This window comes from Moschus berezovskii, chromosome 4 (assembly GCF_049115385.1).
Source record: "Moschus berezovskii isolate FMDL1 chromosome 4, NW_MosBer_1.0, whole genome shotgun sequence".
Lineage (NCBI taxonomy): Eukaryota > Metazoa > Chordata > Mammalia > Artiodactyla > Moschidae > Moschus > Moschus berezovskii.
Window position 1 is genome coordinate 39,656,262 of NC_142463.1, and position 24,075 is coordinate 39,680,336.

Below are 24,075 nucleotides of genomic sequence, written 5' to 3' on the forward strand. Positions count from 1 at the left end.
TTGGATCAAAGATTTACTGAGTTGTTAGAGTGCTTTGTATAGTCTATATGCAAGTCCCTAGTCAGATATATGCTTTGCTAATATTTCATTCTAGACGGTGATTTACCTTTTTATTTTCACAGCAATGTCTTTCAGAAAGCAATAGCTTTTAATTTTGAAGAAATATAACTTATCATTATTTTCTTTTACAGTTCATGGCTTTTGTGTCTTCTTTAATAAATCTTCACCAAACCCAAGACTGCTAAGATTTTCTCCTGTATTTTCTTTCAGAATTTTTATAGGGTATAACAACTTGGTACTAGTTACAATCCCTTACTGTTCTTAAATTTCTTGTTAATGAATGGATGGAGATACTAAAATTAGGAGATGTTAAACACACATTATCTCAGAGGTATAGCATGGACAAGAAGAGCATAACATTGGCGTGCAACAAGGAGCACATGTGTCTTTTTATCAGTTTTTACCCCGGTACAAATGGACCTGTGAAGCTGCTGGAACAAAATATATGAAATCAAGATTATGCTAGAAATCCAACCTGTGTGATCACCATATTTATGCCCTTCACTCACCACATAACATAGAAGTTTGGAGAAAAAAAATAATAAGCAATTTATTGAATAGGAACTGTGAACTTCCAGATGTTCAAGCTGGTTTTAGAATAGGCAGAGGCACCAGAGATCAAATTGCCAACATCCACTGGATCATGGAGAAAGCAAGAGAGTTCCAGAAAAACATCTGTTTCTGCTTCATTGACTATGCCAAAGCCTTTGACTGTGTGGATCACAATAAACTGTGGAAAATTCTGAAAGAGATGGGAATACCAGACCACCTGACCTGCCTCTTGAGAAACCTGTGTGCAGGTCAGGAAACAACAGTTAGAACTGGACATGGAACAACAGACTGGTTCCAAATAGGAAAAGGAGTACGTCAAGGTTGTATATTGTCACCCTGCTTATTTAAATTATATGCAGAGTACATCATGAGAAATGCTGGACTGGATGAAGCACAAGCTGGAATCAAGATTGCCGGGAGAAATATCAATAACCTCAGATATGCAGATGACACCACCCTTATGGCAGAAAGTGAAGAGGAACTCAAAAGCCTCTTGATGAAAGTGAAAGAGGAGAGTGAAGAGGTTGGCTTGAAGCTCAACATTCAGAAAACTAAGATCATGGCATCTGGTCCCATCACTTCATGGGAAATAGATGGGGAAACAGTGGAAACAGTGTCAGACTTTATTTTTTGGGCTCCAAAATCACTGTGGATGCTGACTGCAGCCATGAAATTAAAAGACACTTACTCCTTAGAAGGAAAGTTATGACCAACCTAGATAGTATATTAAAAAGCAGAGACATTACTTTGCCAACCAAGGTCCGTCTAGTCAAGGCTATGGTTTTTCCCGTGGTCATGTATGGATGTGAGAGTTCGACTGTGAAGAAAGCTGATCGCCGAAGAATTGATGCTTTTGAACTGTGGTGCTGGAGAAGACTTTTGAGAGTCCCTTGGACTGCAAGGAGATCCAACCAGTCCATTCTAAAGGAGATCAACCGTGGGTGTTCATTGGAAGGACTGATGCTAAAGCTGAAGCTCCAATACTTTGGCCACCTCATGCGACGAGTTGACTCACTGGAAAAGACTCTGATGCTGGGAAAGGTTGGGGGCAGGAGGAGAAGGGGACGACAGAGAATGAGGTGGCTGGATGGCATCACCGACTCGATGGACATGAGTTTGAGTGAACTCTGGGAGTTGGTGATGGACAGGGAGGCCTGGCGTGCTGTGATTCATGGGGTCGCAAAGAGTCGGACATGACTGAGCGACTGAACTGAGGGCCTCTGTTCTTAATCACTAATTATAATATCTCATAAATATTGGTTGCTTACTGTGTGATAAGCACTGGGCTAAACCCTTTACAAATGTTAACTAATTTAATCTTTAGAACAAAGTTAGATGGTGAATATTGCAGAGATTCAAGCTCTTGCAGCTATTAGGTACAAACCTATGATTTGAATCCATGTTATCTGGCTCCTGAGTCCTCACATGTAACCATCATTCTACTTGGTTTCTCCAAGATGAAAAATTAATGGCTGTATTTGTTGGTATTCAAGCAAATGCCCCATATGAATCTCTCTCTGCAATAACTTTCCAAAATATAAGGTAGTTTCTTCTGTGTTCTCCTTTGCACTTGACCCCATTGATTTGTCACTATCCTGCACCTTTTCCACCTTTCCACTGTGACTTGCCACAGTTGTGCCTTCCAAGTGTCCACAGTAAAATAATACACAGAGCCATGAGTGTGTGCTCCTGGGAGAGGTAATGATGGATAGTGGTCTCCCTCAGCAGCAGAACCTCAGCAGTTACCTCATAGCTGCAGCCAGGACTCTGAAGACAGTGGCTCCTCCTGGATTATCTGATCCATTTGCATCAATGACTGGAGTGGTTAAGGGAGAGGGCAGGGCCATAGGAGGTCTGTAAGGTGAGCATTTCTATTGCTTGTATCTTTTTTTTTTTTTTTTTTAACACATCCCACTACTGGGGTATAATGTAGACAGAGATTTGACTTAGGCTTGAGTTCTACCTTTTTGCCTTAATTTTGTGATTTTGGGGCAACTTTCTTTTTTTTTTTTTTTGAGTGATAAAAAACATTTGTTAAGCAAATGCTCAGTATCAGGCCCTGTGCTACACACTTCATATCTTTTATTTAACTGAAATTTCCCATTCTGTGAAGTACATATTTGTATTTTCTTTTAACTAATGAAAGAAATTAAGCAACTTTAGGGCAAATCTCTTCACCTTGTTTTACTTTAGTTTTTTTGTGGAAAATAAAGATAACACTGACCTCATAGGAATTCTGATGGTCTGAGTAAGCTCAGGGGTTTCCCAGGTGGTGCAGTGGTCACAGTCTGCCTAAACATGCAGGAGATTCAGGAGACACGGATTCAGTCCCTGGGTTGGGAAGATCCCCTGAAGTAGGAAATGGCAACTTACTCTAGTATTCTTGCCTGGAAAATTCCATGGAGAGAGGCACCTGGTGGGCTACAGTCCATGGGATCATAAAAGAGCCAGACACAATTTAGCAACTAAACAACAACAACAAAATATTATAGCTAAATTTCCAGGGATCTGGGATGACTGAGGGAGTGCTTACCCAGGTATGGACTGGTTGATGCAGGTTCCAGTTTTGGCTGTGGCCAGCTGTGGGACTTTGGGCAAGGGAGTTTCACCTTCCCGACTCCCAGGTTTCTCCTATATAAAATGTTAAGGCAGGTAATTTCCAGGGCCCTTTCCAGCTGTCACATTCCTCACATCTATGATTCTGTGATTAAGTTCCTGGAAAGCTTAAGTACTGATAAAAGTGCCATTAAGTTCCGTATACTCAGCTCTGGCAGCCGTCTGTTACCTGAGATACTTGGGCCGAGCTGTTATGGAGTGCGGTTTGGGGGCAGGGTGTGTGGACAACTGAGTGTGCTCTGTAGATGATGGAAGCAGCAAGCCAGGATTCTCAGTGTGCTGAGATTCCTCTGATTTCTGGGCCATGGTGTATTGAGGCCGACCATCAAAGACAGTTTTCTAACAAGAGAACCTTGTGCAGTAAGTTCCTCAGGCAAGTGACAGGAGATAATTGAGATAGGGTTGAATGGGTCTCAGGCAAAGAAACTTAGGGACAGACCTATCTGGGTGATAAACTGGTTGACCCAAGAGACCTCTCTGTCCATCATTCCTTGACCTCAGGTCAGAGTGACAGAAGGGGGAAGGCTACCAGGGCAGCTGCAGACACTCTTGCTCTGAAGTCCTGAGAAGAATAAGTGACTGTTTGTCCCACGTGGGTTAGTCATTCACCTGCCTGAAGGCAGAGGGCCTCGAGCCGACAGTCTAGGATCTGCTGGGATTTGGGCTACAAAGTTCTTGCCTTCAATGAGGTGACTGCTCATTATAAAAGCCTAAAACTAGGTTCTTAGAGGCTAATGCCTCTAAGTAAACAATTATGATTACTGACCATCATCAAGTGCTTATTATATGCCAGGCTCTGGCCAAGACCTTTTAGGCCCATCATGGTAAAAAGACTGAGTCTTTTTTTGTTTTTTTCAGTACTCTTTTATTTATTTGGCTGTACCTAGTCTTAGCTGTAACATGGGATCTTCGATGTTCCTTATGGCATGCAGAATCTTCATTGTTGATTGTGGGATCTATTAATAATTCTCTGCCCAGGGATCAAACCCAGGTTCCCTGCACTGGGAATGCGGGATCTTAGCCTCTGGACCACCAGGGAAGTCCCAAGAGACTAAGCCTTGGCTTGGCCATCCATTATCTGTGTGACTCTGGGGAAGTCACTTACTCTTTTTTTTTTGCATTTCAATCTCTAAAACTGTATTATGATGATAACCTATGTAAGAGTGCAAAGAGATATAAAAATTTGTGATAACTGTTAAGTGCCAATGGGAGATGCAGAAACAAATGCACACAAGCACTAGGCAAAGATGTATTCAGTACATGATTATTTATACTGTGGGTCTCTCCGTGTTCCTCTAGGCCAACACTGGCGGGTGTCCCTTTTTTACTCTTGCATACTCATAGCCTAAAGCAGGGCCTGGAACACAGCAAGTGCTCAACACTCTAAATGATCAAAGGCCCTCTCCACAAGGTCATGAGCAATTATGCATCACAAAATTAATAGTGCTTAACTAGGAGAAATGGACAAAAACATACTGTTAGTAGGAGACTTTAATGATCCCTTTGGCCAAGAAGCTGAAAAAAAAAAAAAAAAAAAGCAAAGGCACAGAAAGCCTAAGTAACATAATAAACACCAGATCAAACTGAGATCATCACCTATCTCCAATTCTGAAGACAGAAAAACACCTTCTTTGAAGAGATGAAGGGGACACTGATAGAAACTGACTACAGAGAAATCTTCAGTAAGTCTCCAAAAGGAAACGGTACTGATGACTTTGATTTCAATGCAGTGAAACTAGAAATTTAAGACAAAAATGAGAAACCATAAATCACTTTATGGGTCAAAGAGAAACTCAAAAGGGAAATTGCATGGTATCACTAAACGTTCTATTATCCAGGGTTGCACAGCTAACAGAGGAAAAGCTGAGATCGCTACTATCCGGGACTCCTAACTAAGTCATTCAGCTACAGGTTTGCGAGCCAGATAAACCTCCCTGAGCCTCGGTTTCCCTTTCTGTCAAGTGGCCCCGAGGTCCCCCCCGCGCTGCTCAATTCCGGCTGCAGGTTTGAGGCGTCGTGGGGGAGGGGAGGTGGGCTTGCTGGAGGCGCGGGAACAACTCTCTGGACGTCCGGAGGGTGCGGGTGTTGAAAGGCGGCAGCAGAGGGCGCTGAGTCGCCGGCCGGGGTCCGCCTCTGCCATTGGTCGGGGCCCAGGCGCTGGGCTGGAGAGTTGGTGGAAAGTGACAAGTTGAGGGAGGCTGAGTGCAAGAGAGCCAGAGCGCAGAGCGGGAGGAGCCGCCGCGGCCGCCACGGAGGGAGCCCCGGGACGGCAGCCCCCGGGCGCAGGGCGCGCTGTTCTCAGAGTCCGCGCGGGCGAGACTCGCCCTCCGCGAGCGCGACCCCGACAACCCGCGACTGAACTGACTGTCCGGCCGCGGCGAGGCTGCAGCCAGAGGGCTGGGGAGGGACCGCGCTTACGGGGTCCTGGGCGGCCGGGCGAAGGCGAAGGAGCAGGTTAGACGGACAAAGAACTTCGCAGACGCCCCTGGCATCCTGCGGGGAGAGCGACCGGGACGAGGTGGCTGGGACCCCGGGCAGAACCCGTGGATGTTCTGCGCGCGGCCTGGGAGCCGCCGCCGCCGCCGCCGCGAGAGGAGGAATGCACCGGCCGCGCCGCCGCGGGGCGCGCCCGCCGCTCCTGGCGCTGTTGGCCGCGCTGCTGCTGGCGGCGCGCGGGGCCACTGCCCAAGGTAAGAGGCGCATCGGCCAGTTTGCGGGCCCGTCCGGCCCCGGCCAACCTCCAGCCGGTTCGTCCGGCACTGGGTAGACGGGAAGCTCCGCGCGCGCCTCGGGGGGCGGCCGGTGTCCCGTCGGGTGACTCTCCAGCGCGACCTCAGGCGCCGGGGAGAAAGGCGAGGACTCACCCGCGAACCTCGATGCGGGCCGGAGGTGCGCCCGGGACTTTTCTCCCGGCGCCCAGCCTCGGTTGTCAGCGCTGATAGGAAGCGTGGAGGGGCTGGGGTTCGTGGGGCGATGGGATGCTTTTCGTCTCCCCATCTCTCGTCGGACCCCTAAATACGCTTCAACTTGTGTTCGAGTCCATCCTGCTCCCAAATCGCAGCGGTCCTGGAGAGCGTGGTCCAGAAGGGAGTTTGCATTTTCAGGGGTGCCTGCGAGAGTCTGTGTCGTCCGCAGACCGATCCAAACAAAAGCTGTGTCCTCCTGGGGCTCGGGCGGCCTCGCATCTCCACGGTGCCCGACTTGCCGGGCTTCTGGAGGGTCACGATGGAGGCCACAACGTGTGCGCTGCCGGAGTCGCCACTTTGTGCAAAATGTGCTGTCAGAGGCGGCCTGCCACTCCTAAGTGCACGTGTGTGTGTGTGTGTGTGTTACGAACAAGAGGGGAAAAGCCAGCTAATGCATACTTGATTTTGGTAATCTCCAAAGACAATCGCAACAGTTAGAGAAAGACTTCACCAAAAGCTCCGGCGTCTTAGTTCGCTGCGGGAAGCTGGGATCCTTGCTGAGTCTGAGCCGGTACACAATGAGAGGGAAGAGCCGGGCTGCGCCTGTGGAGACAACCGATTCATTCTTTGGAGGTTGGAGGGGGAAAGTTGATTAAAGTCTCCAGGGTCTTGGGCCTCACTTTTAACATGCATCCCTTGAGGGAGTACTGGAGCCCCTGAATTCTTCCCTCCCTCCCTCCTAGCCCCAACCTATGCTCTTTTATCATGCATCTTTCATTTTTAAGTTAACGCTGTGCTTTTAGGGAGTAAAAAGGCTCTGGGCTATTGAGCAGTTGAGGGGAAGAGATCTGTTCCCTACATGGACTGTGACTACAGAATTAGTTTGGACTAAAATCTAGCTAATATTTTTTCGTAGTAGAAAAACACACTCTAGAAGGAAGTTTTGTGTGAATTTTGATTTCTTAGAGATGACTTTGGGGAAGTGGGAACCACATTTTCCGAGGATGATTCTGAAACTGATCCTATAGTGTGGTTGTGCTAATCTGGAGACTCCTCGGGGTAAATACAGCTCCTAATTGTAATTAAGATGTACATCAGCAGGGAGTGCACCTTCCTGATGAAAAATCCTAATGAAATGTAAACAGCTTGGTCACATGGATATTTGCTTCCTTGATGCCAAACATCTGGTTCCATGCCACACACCTGGGTGAAAAGTAAAAAATGGGCCATACTGCCTGCAACACTGTAAACAGTCGTGATGTCAGGTTGCAGGGTGAAGTGAGGTGGAGATCACCAGGGTGATTCTAGCGAAGGCAAGGCTTCTAGCTTGGGGCCTTGATTATTTCAGTTATATCCTCTGTCTACTCCTTTCCTTCTATATAACCTTTCAGCAATTGATGCTTCTAATCACCGGGAAGGGGAAGAGCCAAGGAGAGGACATGGGGGTCCAGTGTACCTTTCCTTCTTAATCTGCCTTTAAATAAACACCCAGACAATTTTGTAATCATTGTAGACAATTGTAGTGTAGACATTGTAATCACTATAACAAAATTTTGTAAGCAGTCACCCAAATTGTATCTTGTTTAACTGTCTACAAGCTTAAAAAACTTAAAATTTCTCACAAATTTATTGTTTGTCTAAAAAGTATGAAAGTTGACACTTCTTTGGCCACTTCTTAGGTCCCATTTCTGTGGAACCTTCATGCGTATGAATTAAAATTGTTTCTTTTTCTCCCATTAAAATTTATCTTTTTTTTGAAAGAGTATTGCTTATCCTGAACTCTTCAATAATGAGCTAAAATCCATCATTACTGTTTTATTTATTGTCTAATAAATCCCTTTCCATTTCTGTGAATGCTTGATCTTTTCTCGGGGGACAAATCTTCTAGTGGAACTCAGATTTATTCTTGTCTGATCCAAGATTCTCAAGGTAACTCAGCCAGAGGCTCAGGAAATCAGCCTAAAGGGAGATATGTTTCATTTATTTATTTTAAAAAATGCTCAGCATTTCTCCCATCACTTTTTTTTGTTGTTGTTGTTAGCCAGAAGTAGCAAACCTTTACATTTATTTTTTTCTGTTCTGTTCATTGTTTTCTCCCCATCGACCTCTTACCAATCTAGAGCTGAAACTCTCTAAGAAACTGAAGCCTTGATAATTGTACCCAGAGTTCAGGGCATTTAGAACCCACTCTGGCCTCTCAGTCTTATGGATTCTGTGGTTTGGCTGCTTGGAGTCAGATGGTGGTGGCCTGCTACTGTTAGCTGTCATTCTGTAAACTTTTCCGAAGCTGTTTTAATAGGTGCCTGTTCTGTCTGCTTCTAGAATCAGAGTCTCTTGAGGGCAATAAGACTGTTAGCTTGCTAGTGGAAACACCGGGGACCAAGCTATTCAGCCCCATCATTATTGGAGACACCTGAAGATCTCGCTGGGGGAGCCATGTTGAGGCCCAGTTGACAAACGGTTGGGAATATTTAATTTCTAATATCGATTCAGTTTCCTTATGACTGTATTGCTATTCTGATACCTAGGGTTATCTTCCTGATATTTGGTTAGGAGTCCTTTTACAGACTAAACTTTGGTCTGTATTTTCCTCTCTGTCTCCTACATGGTGAGTATAGGCCTCAAATTAGACTTGAAAGTTTCTAAATGGTGTGTCACTTGCATCCATTAGTGTCCAAATTAGCTGTGGTTTGGTGGTGACCACATACCCTATTTAAAATATTTCTGAAAATTTTACCCAGCATCCCATGGAGAATGGAGGGCTTTGTAGACTATTTGTATATATATATGTGTGCTCAGTCACTCAGTTGTGTCCAACTCATTGCAACCCCATGGACTGTAGCCTGCCAGGCTCTGCTGTCCAGGGATTTTTCTAGGCATGAATACTACAGTGGGTAGCCATTTCCTTCTCTATGGCATCTTTCTGACCCAGGGATTGAACCCATGTCTCCTGCGTCTCCTGCATTGGCAGGTGGATTCTTTACCACTGAGCCACCTGGAATAGCCACCGGTGTATATATATACACATACATCAGTTCAGTTCAGTCGCTCAGTCGTGTCCGACTCTTTGCGACCCCATGAATCACAGCACGCCAGGCCTCCCTGTCCATCACCAACTCCCAGAGTTCACTCAAACTTATGTCCATCGAGTCGGTGATGCCATCCAGCCATCTCATTCTCTGTCATACTCGTCTCCTCCCGCCCCCAATCCTTCCCAGCATCAGACTCTTTTCCAGTGAGTCAACTTGTCGCATGAGGTGGCCAAAGTATTGGAGTTTCAGCTTTAGCATCAGTCCTTCCAACGAACACCCAGGATTGATCTCCTTTAGAATGGACTGGTTAGATCTCCTTGCAGTCCAAGGGACTCTCAAGAGTCTTCTCCAGCACCACAGTTCAAAAGCATCAATTCTTTGGCGATCAGCTTTCTTCACAGTCCAACTCTCACATCCATACATGACCACTGGAAAAACCATAGCCTTGACTAGATGGACCTTGGTTGGCAAAGTAATGTCTCTGCTTTTTAATATGCTATCTAGGTTGGTCATAACTTTCCTTCCAAGGAGTAAGCGTCTTTTAATTTCATGGCTGCAATCAGCATACATAAATACATATATGTATATCTATATAAATGACATATATACAGATATAGTAAGGGTGGGCCATAGATTTTTGTTGAATGAATGGAGAATAATCTCCTTGGGCATATGTAAAGTTGTATAATTTTAAAGTGGTATAATTTACTTTTCCTAGTAAAAACGCAACATGGCATATTTTCAAGGATTTTTCCTTTTCTTTTCTCGTCTTCTAGTATGAAGAGAGTGTGGTAGAACTTAACAGTGGAGCTTAATAGTTATGAGCACAGGTGTTGGAGTTAACAGAACCAGAATGGGTTTGAATCTTTTATATTTACTGGGTATGGTGATTTTTCTGAGCCCTACCTGAGTGTATGAGATCTAAGTGAAACCATGTATGGCAAGTACTGGAGAAGAGCACCCAGACTAGAGGGTCTTAAATTGGGGTACCTGAAATTAAGACTATGCAAACCCCCAGAAATAGTATACAAAATTTAATGTGAATTTTTATGGTTGTATGATTCTAGCTGTGATCTGACTTTTAAAGAAAACTATAATCCCCCAAAGATCGGAGCCATTGATTTGGAGTGTTTGATGCCTGGGTCAATGAGTTGCCTTCCTGGGTAGGATGCAAGGGATTGCAGGCTGATGGGCGCTCCTGGGCCTTAGCTCACATCTGCACAATCCATGGGGCCTCTATCTTGTCTCACTTTCCGCTTTCTCTCCCACCAGGCCTGCTGTTATTGGGCCTGAGAGAAGCTGATGAATGGTGCCAAATCCTTTGACCTCAACTAGGAATGTATTTCCCTGAAATTCCGAGATGCCTCTGTTTATACAATTTATTTAACAAACACTTGCATAATCCTTACAATAGGCCAGTCACCATTCTAAGCATTTTGCAAGTATTAACTCACTGAATCCTCACAACAGCCCCATGAGGAAGGTGATGTAATCAGCTCATTTTGATTTAGGCATAGAGAGGTTAAATTGCTTTGTTAAGGTCACATGGCTAGGAAATGGCCTTGCTGGCCTTACAGACCCTAAGAGTTCATGCTCTTATCTAACTGCTGCCCTGGACAGTCTTTCCTGCTTTAAGTCTTAAAATTTACACTCCTTTTATGTTATGTCATTGCCAAAGGGGCCATTCCCCTAGGTATTCTGAGAGTAGCAAAGGAACATTTTTTTTAGCCATATCTAGGCGTTATAAGAAATGATTGTGCTTGTGCTCAGTTGTGTCCGACTCTTTACAACCCCATGTGCTATAGCCCGCCAGGCTCCTCTGCCCATGGTATTTTCCAGGCAAGAATACTGGAGGGAGTTGACATTTGTTCCTCTAGGAGATCTTCCTGAGCCAGGGAGCAAACCCATGTCTCCTGTGTCTCCTGCATTGCAGGCAGATTCTTTACCCACTGAGCCATCAGAGAAGCCCATAAGAAATGATTGGAGACAGCCAATTTCAGTTTTCCTTCCTGTGCTGGAGTTCCCCAAGCCAGACCTGCTGTAATTCAGAGATAGACCGGAAGGGCCTCGGATGGTCTGCACCTCTGATCAAGAGGAATTAGATCGTTGTAATGAACTGCAACTTGGATGCGGTTTGAGGAGTGTGTCTGGCAGTTCCTTCCAACCAGCGATGAGATGTATTTTGATGAAGTGCCTCTGTATTTGCATCGTGGTGTACAACTTGGGGTGTAGGCTGAACAGGGGTGATTTATTAGAATGTTCTCTGGTGGGAGAGCTGGCTTGCCTGCTCCAAGTTCCCCGATGTGAATCAGACCCTTGCAAATCCAGCCCCAGCTGGGAAACACTCAAGTCTCCGAGGTCTCTTTCTTGACACAAGAGCCTCAGCCTGGCCTTACCTAATCCCCGAGGTGTGTCGGGAGAGACTGTTCTGTAGACAGACGAAAAGAAAGGAATAGCCTTTTTTGAGTCTGAGAAATTTCTCTGGAGTTTAAGTGGGCGGTGGGGGGATAATGGGGTGGGGGGGAACTCTTCGAAATCCTTAACTAAATGCAGCTGCTTGTTACACGGAGCCTGACTTGCATGCCAGGAATATCTAAAAAGCTAACGAATACAAAATAAAAATAAACAGCAGTAAAAAGGCTCTCTCTTTGTTGCAGTAAGCTTGGTTGGGGTTTTCAGTTTGTTTAGAAATGGTATAATTGTGGCATCCACTTTATTTTGGTAAAGCAGTGAAACGTGGATTGATGCTATGTCATGGGGTGCTACTACCACCTGAACTTTTTCCTTCACACCTCCCCCTCAGAACGCCCAGGCACGGACAGCCACAGGGCCTGAGGCTCAAACTGGTGCCCCTGAGTGAATTACACTGAAAGAGGGCAGATAATTTAATGGGATAATGTTGGCAGGGCCAGCAAATTTCACACCCCATCTCTCACTAATAGAAAGGCAGTAGAAGGCTACAATATCCTCAGATGAAAAGGTTGTATAAAAAGGTTCTGCTTAACAGTAACTGTCTGACCATAAATAAGGTTCTGTAGAGTTTTGATCCAAAAGCTGTTATTAAATACTGATAAGCCAAGCCTCATAATGTTTGGCCTCCTTACATTTACTTTTTTTTTTTTTCCCTCTCTCCACAGAACTATAGATTTCTCTTTTAAGAGGGGGAAGGGATCTAAAGATCAACCAGTCCAAACTGTTTATTTTTTCAAGTATTTCTATACAGAAAGGACCTTCTTTTATAGCCATTTAAAGAGGTGGTGTGGAGTAACAGAAACGGAATGGGGTTGGAACCTGAGAGAGTAGGGTTTGCATCGGGGCTTTGCTGCTTGCTGGCTCTGTGACCTTGGGCAAAGTTCTTTGACCTTCTGTTTCTTTCTCTGCAAAATGGGGATAACAGTAATATCCACCTCGTAGGGTTTTTGTGAGCATTAGAGGAGATAATTGATACAAAGCCTGGTAAACCTGTGTTAGCTGCTATCGTTAGCAGGGGCTTGCTGGAGAAATCAGAACAAGTGGTTCCAAAACAATGATCATCATGCTGTGAGATAAACCAAGACTCAGCAGCAGTTTTTACAAGATGGTAGAACTCTTGAATGTTCTGTTTTACAGGGAGCATGGAGATATTCTAGATGTGAGCAGTCCCACACTAGTGCTGGGGACCCCGGAGGAGATGCCGCAGGGCAGCTTCGCAAAGCCTTAAAACAAAGACTTTTTTTCAAAACAGTGAGCTCTTTGGGGAAGAGCAAGCCCTCCCTGGTGCTTGGTGTAATTCCAGAATACTGCAATGGGGAATGTTACATTTCAGGGCCCTCTGCTTGTAATCTGACCGTTTTTAGCTCCAATATCCAAATAATCTTGCTGAGCACAACTTGAAAGAGAAGGATAATGGCCAGAGGAAAGAATCTTGAGGTGCTCTGTTAGCCATTTAAAGTTTCTGAGTATGAGAAAAAGAAGTTCATGTTTCCCAAAGAGAAAAGAGTAATGAAATGTGTGGGAAGGGGGAGAGGAGGTAAAAGGATTTCTAAAGATTCACATCGGGTTTGTGTATTTTATTTGTCTTTTTCAACAGTAAAGGGCTGGTCATTCAATGTATTTCAACTAACATTTGTTATATATGTATTATGTGCAAGATACAGTGTTCAGTTCAGTCGCTCAGTTGTGTCCAACTCTCTGCGACCCCATGAATCACAGCACGCCAGGCCTCCCTGTCCATCACCAACTCCCGGAGTTCACTCAAACTCATGTCCATCGAGTTGGTGATGCCATCCAGCCATCTCATTCTCTGTGCTCAGGAATTTATCCCTGCTCTCAAGGAGAGAAGGAGGAGGGACATTCTTACTTTTTAAAGAACTATGTGCTAGGCATAGTTCTTTATTGGTATTGGGTTTATATGTTCCAGCTTCCTTTTGAGGCTGGACTTCTGACCCCATTTCTCAGATAAGGAAGTCAAGGCTCAAATATTGCTAGCCTCACACAACTCTTAAGTTGGGTTTGGCATTTGATCCTAGGTATTTTGACCCTGAAGTGTCTGCTGTTTCCATTATCCTTGAAGTGTAATTGGAGAGGCAGGGTGAATAGTTATGTACTTCCGCATGTCAACTAGCTCCCCCATACATGAATTATAGTAACTCCCCTACATATGAACCGTCAAGTTGCAAACTGTCAAAGAATGTGCCCCTATATGCCAGCTGTTGTACTATACTACTGTTTTTTTCAAGGTACTGTACTGAAAGATTATAAATATTTTATTTTTTGTGTTTGTTTTTTATGTGCTATTTGTGTGAAAAGTACTATAAGACAGTTACAGTACAGTACTCTATAGCCGATTGTGTTAGTTGGGTACCTGGGCTAGCTTTATTGGACTTAGAAACAGATTGGACTTATGAATGTGCTCTCAGAATGAAACTCATTTGTTGTGAGGGACTTACTATAGGAAAGAACTGTGGAAAAAGTGCTCTGGGAACCTAGGGTTTCAGTTCAGTTCAGTTGCTCAGTCGTGTCCGACTCTTTGCAACCCCATGAATCACAGCATGCCAGGCCTCCCTGTCCATCACCAACTCCTGGAGTTCATGCAAACTCATGTCCATCGAGTTGGTGATGCCATCCAGTCATCTCATTCTCTGTTGTCCCCTTCTCCTCCTGCCCCCAATCCTTCCCAGCATCAGAGTCTTTTCCAGTGAGTCAACTCGTCGCGTGAGGTGGCCAAAGTATTGGAGTTTCAGCTTTAGCATCAGTCCTTCCAATGATCACCCAGGATTGATCTCCTTTAGAATGGACTGGTTGGCTAATTCTCACTCAGGGAACTGGAGGGTCAGAGGAGAAATCCATGTCCTTCAGGGGCTTATTGTGAGGATGCAATGAGATAACGTGTTGAGGATGCTCAGCATCCTGAACGCCCAGCTGTAGTTGTGTAACCAGAGACAGGCCTGGTCAGGATTTATCTGCCTCAGAAGCCTGTGTGCTCATAGTTGTTCTGCTGTGCTTCTTTTCAGCAGGCATGTGGTTGTAGGAAGAGTAAGTGGCTGTATAGCCCCCAAATAGATGGGAAAACACCAAGACAGTTTCTCTCGTATCTTCCCCACCTGCCTTAATCCAGATTTTCAGACTCAGGTCTGCTTTGGGCAGGGGAGGGGATTTGCACAGGTGTAAGTTTGGAAAGAATCGTGAAGCCTAATCATAAACCATAACACTTCTGGAGCTCTGGCCAGGACCTACCATGTTCTCCATTCATCCTCTGATCATACATTTTCCATGCACTTACTTTGAGCCAAATATTTTGCTAGTCACTAGAGATATAAATGGGAGTAGGGCTAGGTCCTTCCCTTGGAGAATTTTTCAGACGGCAGGTCTTTGGCAGAGATTTCTGGCTAGTCATCAGGTTTGTTTCATCTCTTCCTGGGCACGTGGCTAGACTACATTTCTCAGGTCCCTTGCAATTGTAAGGCCATGTGACTAAATATTAGCCAATGGAAAGAGATTGAAGGCAATGGGTGTCACTTGTACACCTGACACATAAAAAGCTTCCCAGGCAGGATTGCTATGATCTTGAACGTGGGAACTCCAGAAGTCATGTGTTGAAGATACCACAAGATGCAAATGGCTTGGAATCCACCCTTAACGACTGCCCAGTGCAAGCTACCCACCAGTCCACACCTGTTTAGATGAGCAAGAAATGAACTTCTGTTGCATGAAGGCTAAGATGTTAGGGATTATGAGTTACAGTTGTGCTTCCCTGGTAGCTCAACTGGTAATGAATCCACTGGCAGTGCAGGAGACCTGGGTTCAATACCTGAGCTGGGAAGATCCCCTGGAGGAGGGCATGGCAACCCACTCTAGAATTCTTGCCTGGGAAATCCCCATGGACAGAAGTACCTGGCGGGCTATAGTCCATAGCGTCACAGAGAGTCAGACACAACTGAGCAACTAAGCACAGCACAATGTTATCTTAAGGAACATTATTTATAGAACTAATATTTTACATCTATCATATCGGGCTTCCCTGGTGGCTCAAATGGTAAAGAATCTGCTTGCAGTGTGGGAGACCAGGGTTCGATCCCTGGGTTGAGAAGATCCCCTAGAGGAAGAAAGGACTGCTCACTGCTATATTTTTGCCTGGAGAATCCCCATGGACAGAGGATCCTGGCAGGCTACAGTCCACAGGCTCTCAAAGAGTCAGATACGACTGAGTGGCTAAGCACAGTGTATCTATCATATGAATATAGTTGTAAACCATCGTGCACCGTGAGATGAATTTTGTGAGTCTGAATTAGTATTTTAGATAGAATATAGTAGGGATATATCCGAGTGCATTACATTAATCAGATGAATATTGTTTGGGGAAACTTCAGTTTGGTACATGCTAATTTGGGTTATTACTGAGCTGTCATGATTAAAAGTTTGAAACCCTGGTCTACCAGAGGCAGACAGGTCAACAGCTCTGTACGTTAGAGTATGGTGGTTATGGTAATAGTGGTGAAGTCCCAGTGCTATAGAGTCTCAGTTAAGGAAATGCCTAGGAAGCAGAAAAGGCAAACAGGTTAATCTTTCCAGTCAATTTGTATTGGCAGCCTGTGGTGCAGTGTTGAAAAGGATGCTGAGGTTTCTTGCAGGGTCTCTGGGAGGGAATGCTGTGATCTGATGGCAGCGTCTGCCATGAGCTTGGGAAGAGGAGTGAAGGCTCAGACCTGGTTTGCATCTGACTCCTTAGCAGGGAGTCTGGGCTCCTTCCAGTGAATTCAACCCCTTCCCCAGTTATTTATGGCCTACATACGATGTCTGTCTGGAGCACCATACTCAGCACTTTGGGGATTCTAGAAGAACAATGACTAGCCCTTGGGGAGGTTACCTTTTAGGAGCAATAAAATAGGCACTTGTGTAATAATTATGCAGCCAGCAAATACAGAGTTGGCAATTACAGATGCAGAGTGCCGAAAAGTCTTTTGGGAGGAAATGGGGTGTGATATGAGCCAGGAAGAATGGAAGGGTTGAGATGGAGAGTGGAGGAGAAAAGCTGGACATTCTGCCACTGCCCTGGTCTCCAGGGACTTGCCCAGGCTGTCCCAGCTTCTTCAACTGGGCCTTCACCCCGGGATGAAGCTGATCTTCAGGGATAGGAGAGTAAGGAAGAGGAAAGAGGGCTTTGAGTGGTGCCTTTATGTTTGTTTGTGTAGGAAGCCAGCAGAGGAAGGGAGGAAGAAGCAGGGTTTTACTGGGAGCCTGATGACTTATTTTTCTCTATAAAAGGGCGTCCCAGAGAGTTAAAAATCCAGTACATTGCTGGGTTGCTGATCAAAAGTATCCTGTATCTTATTGCTTCTGCTGCAGTTTTGTTTTGTAATGAAGGCTTTTAAACCCTAGTCTACCTCTTGTCTGTGTGATAAACATCATACTAGTAGAGTAATACACATTAAACATCCTGTGTACCAAGAGCTATTTTAAGTTCTTAAGTATTTTAACTTGTATTGTCTTCAGGGCAACTCTATGAGATAGGCAGTAATTATTAGCTCCATTTTCCAGATGAGAAAACTGAGGTACAGAGAAGGTAAGTAATTTGATCAAGATCAAACAGCAAGTTAAGTGGGAGAGCCAGGATTTGATAATAGTTATCTTGAGTCTGGGGCTTGATCCTTGATCATTATGCCATTTTGCACCTCATTAAAAAAAAAAAAACTCTGATGATTCAGGTTCTGTGTAAGATCCAGCCAAATAGCTGAGTCAAAATAATCATCTTTGAATCTTTCATGTGTATAGGGCTTTGCAGCTTACAAAACTATTTCCTATATATTACCATTAATTTTTCAAATAATCTAATAAAACAAGATTTCTTTTTTTAGCTTTCTATCTTTCTCTCTCCCTTTTAAAATTGTGTCTATGAGGTTGGTAACTCACCTAAGGTCACTACAGCTGGTGGAGCCTGTCTGAAACCCAGCCTCTTTAACTTTGGGCTTTTAGTGGTTTATGCCCTAAGTAACTGGGGGAATTTCTTGGCAGTCCTAGTGGTTAGGATTCTGAGCTTTTACTGCCAAGGGCTTGAGTTTGATCCCTGGTCGGGGAACTAGAGAGCCACATGGTGTGACCAAAAATTAAGAGACTGGAATTTGTGACCCTATGAGACTAATGTTGGCCTATTGTCACTGCAGTTTCATCAGTAAATGAATTTGCCTGATTCTCCGCAAATCAGCTATTCATTTTGGAAACAATTGTGAGTCATTTGTAGGTGGAGCCTTGAGCTAAGATCCCCGTAATTTAAGAAAGTTCACTTGCAAATAGACTGAGAGAAGTTACTTAAAAAGAAGGAGTTTCCTAAGTGGTTGGTGATTACAGCGTGCAGTGGCCAGAAACAGAAGGGATTTGGCATCAAAAGGTCTTGTTGTGAAACTAGGCTCAACACTTTTCTGCCAGGTCAGCAAATGACTTGACCTCCCCGAGACTCAACTTCCTCACCTGTAATATGGGAAGCATGAGGGTGCCCACCTGCACAGGGTGGGGAGGACCACCGGAAGCGCACATCCAGGGCCTGGGTGGTTTTAGTATGTGTGAGCTACGCCCGTGAATTAAATGGAGAGAATGAGTGCACTGCCTCTGAGCTTCCCCAGGATGTGACAGAGCAAAACTTCTAAACCTCAGAACCTTTCCTTTATAATATAACCATCTCTGGGGCAGACCTTCCTAGCACCTAGAACTTTTAGGTTATAGCTATGTTAATATTACTCAAGGACATCCTAAGGTAAGAACATCCTGTTGCCTGAAATCCTAAAGTTCCTGGAAAGGCTCCTATCTGTTCTTCCAGGGAAAGTGACATCGTTTCCTGATGGGATTAGGCATCCATCAAGACAACTATTTTACTTTTTCTCCACAAGAGAGATTATTATATCCTCACGTCTTGAATTTCACACCAGTGTGGTCATAGTTTGTACAGAACTTTCATACTCCCTGCAGAGGATCGGTTGTTTTTCTTTTCCCACCTGAATGTTCAGTGTGATGGAAGTTAGCTCTTCTCATACGGACTCCTCTGAGACCCGTGGCTTAAGAAAGTAGTGCTTAGTTCCATGGTGGCTCTTTACCGCCTCCCTTCAGAGAATTGCTGGGTGTTATATAGAAACTTTTAGTCGCAAAATATTGCCTGTTTGAGATTAGCAGTATTGTCTGTTTGAGATTGGTTGACTGCCAATAAGCAGCAACAATTTTTGATGATGTTCTTAATCTACTGGTGAGTTACCCTCTCTTTCTCTATGCTGCTCATAGCATGCTCTGCCCACTCACATCTGGTGTCCCTGAGCCAAGGAATGGAGTGCTTTGTCTGTGGCCAGATAGTCTTCAGAGTGTCAGAACCTGCAGTGGGGGCTTCCCAAGGGCCACTGATAAAGGGCATCTCTCACCACTACTGAGCAAGGGAGGAGCTGAGCTGAGTGTGCCCAGTTTGTTCTCCCCAGCTGTCAGCAAGGCACCATACAGAACTGTGCCCTGCAAGTAGGCAGTCAAGGGGCGGAGAAAGTCCAGCACTTCCAACACTGCTTGGTTTCTCGTCCCAAGATGAAAGTGAGGCATTGCTCCCTTACACTGGCTGCAACTTGATTTTTTCTTTAAGGAGTACTTGTCAGATTTCATCTTTGTGTTGGGATTAAAACTATGTGTGTGTGTGTGTGTGTGTGTACACACACATATATACATATAGGGATGAGATGGTCAAAATGTTTTATCAATAACCCTTCCAGCTCTCAGCCCCAGGACTCAAGTTTAGAAAGTTTCTTAACCAGTCTGGGATGTTAGTGAAAGTAGATTCTCCCAGACTCACAGAATCAAATCAACAGGCCAATGGTCTGTCTGCTAAGTGTTGATGTAGAGGAGAGAAGGACAGAAGGGACCTGGGAGCCACAGCTCCTTACCCGCCAAGTGACACGTCCTGTGTAAACTCCCAGGAAGTCACAGGCGATTCCATTTGGATAAATATTTGTTTAGCAACTAAAGCGGATACAGGAGAAATATATGACGGGATCCTCTTCAGTAGGAAGTTTACTGTTTTTGTTGGGCAAGATTGATATCCCCACATGGTTTGAGACTAACTCATTGAATCAAACCTCACTGTCCTGATCTTTGTGTAGACGGGTTTCTCTGTCATGCAGCCTCTAGAATCTGTGTAGTTAACACCACCCCTCCCCACATCCGGCTCAAGTTCTTCCGTTTCTCCATCTCTCTTCCCGGAAATCTTGTTCTTCTGTGAGGTATGATATGTCCATGGTCATGACACAATAACCTCCCCCAGAGCAGAGTCTATGGGCTCCCACATTCAGGAATTCACTCTTCTGCCTTTCTTTCCTGGGTGCTCTCACATTCAGACAGCGTTCCCACACACACAGCTCTCCTAAGTCATACTCATTTATTCCGATTTAGCCCAAACCTTCATGTTAATGGTGTAATAATAGTCACCACCATTTATTGAGCATCTACTATGGGGTGACACAGCTGGCAAGGCATTTTGTATTTTGTTCAGTTCAGTTCAGTCGCTCAGTCGTGTCCGACTCTCCGCGACCCCATGAATCACAGCACGCCATGCCTCCCTGTCCATCACCAACTCCCGGAGTACACTCAAACTCATGTCCACAGAGTCGGTGATGCCATCCAGCCATCTCATTCTCCGTCGTCCCCTTCTCCCGCCCCCAACCTTTCCCAGCATCAGAGTCTTTTCCAGTGAGTCAACTCGTTGCATGAGGTGGCCAAAGTATTGCAGTTTCAGCTTTAGCATCAGTCCCTCCAATGAACATCCAGGATTGATCTCCTTTAGAATGGACTGGTTGGATCTCCTTGCAGTATAAGGGACTCTCAAGAGTCTTCTCCAACACCACAGTTCAAAAGCATCGATTCTTCGGCGATCAGCTTTCTTCACAGTCCAACTCTCACATCCATACATGACCACGGGAAAAACCATTGCCTTGACTAGACGGACCTTGGTTGGCAAAGTAATGTCTCTGCTTTTTAATATACTATCAAGGTTGGTCATAACTTTCCTTCCAAGGAGCAAGCGTCTTTTAATTTCATGGCTGCAATCAGCATCTGCAGTGATTTTGGAGCCCCCAAAAATAAAATCTGACACTGTTTCCACTGTTTTTCCATCTATTTCCCATGAAGTGATGGGACCAGATGCCATGATCTTTGTTTTCTGAATGTTGAGCTTCAAGCCAACCTTAGTGGAATCCTATTGTTTTGTCTTTACAAAAGTGTTGCCCTGAATTAAACTTCCTCCTTCTGCCCCCTTTATCTACTGGGAAAAGAAACTGCTTTTGTCCACTCTCCAGCCTTGTTATGGGGAGACTGCCAGTCATAACCCTGCCCCCAGTCTCACTATGATGGGCTAATTATAGGCCATTCCGGGATATAGGGGCAGCCACTTTAGGGTAGGGAAGCTGAGAGATGCCCTTGGCCATGTCTCTGCTCCAGAAAGAAGCTGGTGTGTAGGAGAGAATGACTTTGATCTCTGGAGTAGGTACTGCTGAGAGGTGTGGCAAGGATCCAGTTTCTCCTCCATCTCTCCCTAATTTCTGTTCGGAGCCCATAGACTCTGCTCTGGGGGAGGTTATTGTGTCCTGACCATGCACATATCATACCTCACTAATTCTCACAACAAAATGAAGTGGTATTGTTTTCTTAACCTTAAAGAAAAGTGGTTTGAATGCTTTTTTCCTCATGAGAAATTATGTCCACTAAAAACAAAATCAGAAATGCAATGTGAAGGCAAAATTCCCCATACTCCTATCCCTCAGAGATAGCTTCTGATAGTGTTTTCCGTAGATGTATATTCATAAAAGGAGGTCAGTCTTTTTATTCCCAAGAGAACACTGAGTCTCAGAGATGTTAAATAACTTCCCCATTGTCATGTAATGAGCCACTTTCCATTCGACCTACTTCTCTATGAACAGGGAGTCAGTGTTTGTTAGTTAACAACCATGTAGTTGAGCATATTTTCTTTGACAGAAAATCACCAAATATGTGTTGAGCGAATGCAAAATTCAGTGTAATTAAGTGCCCGAGGAACGTCCACATGTAAGCTTTGTAGATCAAGGAGAAGAGCGGTATGAATTGTTTGGAATTACTGGCAGGGGCTTCTAAAGGAGGTGCCATCTGAGATGGAGAGCCGATATGAATTTGTTTTTCTCCAGTACGCTGTGTCTTGAGGGGTCCAAACCAGCGGGGATGCCCACACACTTTCCTCTGCTGGGGTTGGGCACCGCCCAAGGCATACGGATAACCTCTGAGCATTTCTGAAAATGCACAAGTTCAAAGTGAAAGTGTGCCCATGGCAAAGGGGGCCAGAGGAGGAGATATACGGTATTCAGAAGAAACTTCAGAGCTCTTGGGGCAATAGGAAAGTAAGACCTAAAGGCTGACCTAAAGCGATGAAGTCGGGGAGGGGAAGAGTGGCGGCATCACCAAAACTCTGATCAGGGAGGCTCTGGTGGGACTTGCAGGCAGGCCTTTCTGGTCTGGGTGCTGCCCATCTCAGGTCTCACCTTTGTCCACAGTGACTTTTCCATGGCTGGTCCCTCCCATGGGGACATCCTTCCCCAGCCTATTGGCTCCCAGTCCTTTGGTTTGACTTAAATGTCACTTCCCTGACTGGCCAGACTAAGTTGGGTTCCCACCTACTGGCTTTCATAGCACCCTGTATTTAAAAATACTCACGATTATGATTTGTAATTAAATGTTTATTTGTGCAGACTTCCCAGGTGGTGCTAGCAGTAAAGAACTCACCTGCCAGTACAGGTTAGATGTAAGAGACACTGGTTTGATCCCTGGGTGGGGAAGATCCCCTGGAGGAGGGCATGGCAACCCACTCTAGTATTCTGGCCTGGAGAATCCCATGGACAAAGGAGCCTGGCAGGTTGCAGTCCATAGGTTTGCACAAAGTTGGACACGACTGAAGCAACTTAGCATGCACACACATATATTTGTGCAATTTTTATTTTGTGGCATTTCCTATTTCACTGGGTTGGATGCACCTTAGAATAAGGCTTGAGTCTGGATCACAGGCAGCACAATGCCTGGTGGCCAACTGAACGACTCTCCTTACTTTTACTAGGCTTTGTCCTTCCTTCCTAGAGACTGGGATCGTTCCACTTGGCTTTGCTGTTACTGTCTGGCAATTTGAAAACGCATCTTTGAACAACTGAAAATCTCAAGGCTATCTTTTCCAAAAGATGAGGAATCTCATTCCCGTAAAAAGCCAGTCTGGACTCAATTAAATGTGCTGTGGGCTTTATTTGCAGGGGAGCAGTGAGCAGCTGAGAGCAAAGCTGTTTTCCCAAGATGGAAAATCTGTGATAACTCTGAGTTCTGCTGCTATAAATTAGGGTCACTCTGCCCTTAATTGGCAGCAAATTAAAATTCTCCCGTAAGGTCCTCCTCTTTCTCTTCTTTCATGTCTATTCTGTTTGAGAGAAGATGTGGAAAATACTGGTACCCTGCCACAGGGGAGAGGGCATCATGCCTGAGGCCCCAGGCAGGTCAGGGCCGTGAGGCCCACCAGTGATTCTGAGCATCCTTCTCCCTCCACGGTCCCTTTTCTTGTCCTTCTGCTCTCCCCTCTACTTTCTTCAGGAAACTTGGAAGTTCTCATTCCTAGGGAAGTATCTCCAGGGAGCTCTTGCTCTCTCTTAGTAAGCAGAGGGAGAAAAAATTCTTTGAATTTTGAACTCAGAAGCAATTTGTATGCAAATATGGCCAGAAAGGCCCGTGTGTCTTTGCATTTTCCCACAGCACCTTTTTAAAATGTCCCTACGACCATCTGGTTCAGGCTAGGAGCAGGAGAGAGAAAAGAGAGCTTAACAAATTTAGTTGAGTTCTTAGGGCTTGAGGCAGTGGTGAAGAAGAAAGGCTGGGGCTGTTTTTTGTCTTGCTCTGTTGGTGGCACTCTGGGGGGTAGGTGGTCCACAGGCACTTGAAGACACTTCTGCTGGGAGCTGACCTCGTGGGAGCACGAGAAAGGTGATGCTATTCAGTGAGGTACAGGCACGAGTCCTGCAAGTGTGGCGGACAGAGCAGTGCAGCAAAGCACTGGGATTGTTAGAGAATCAGGAAAGGTGTCTCGGTGGGGGGTACTCCCCTGGAAAACGTGTGCCTGGGAGGCCTTAAAACAATAACCCATAAGACATTTTTTATACTATTGATAATAACGGGTGGGTTTATTTAGACAAACTTGTTCACAAAAATCTACCTTCCGTGATATCTGGTGCTTGACTAAGGGATGAAGACCATTTCCGAGGCCTCTCCACCTCTCTCTAAGCCAGCGCTTCCCTAGGAACCTCAGCCGCTCTATCAGGGCCAAAACAACTCAGAGGGAGGCTGTGACCGCGGAATCTGTGTGCCTAATGGCGATAGGGTTCCGGAGCCAGCTCAGGACTCTGCCTCTCCAGGGG

At 45.2% G+C, this 24,075-nt stretch overlaps 1 protein-coding gene across 1 annotated transcript in view; it reads left to right on the forward strand.

Annotated features, from left to right (window-relative positions):
* The first annotated feature begins 5,590 nt into the window (after positions 1–5,590).
* The window catches only part of ROR1 (ROR family WNT receptor 1), a 490,488-nt gene continuing 472,003 nt past the window's right edge, over positions 5,591–24,075 (forward strand). Inside the window, exon 1 of the mRNA XM_055402835.2 lies at positions 5,591–5,918. Within this exon, the coding sequence (XP_055258810.2) occupies positions 5,828–5,918 (91 nt within the window). The 5' untranslated portion in view covers positions 5,591–5,827. The remainder of the gene's footprint in view (positions 5,919–24,075) is intronic.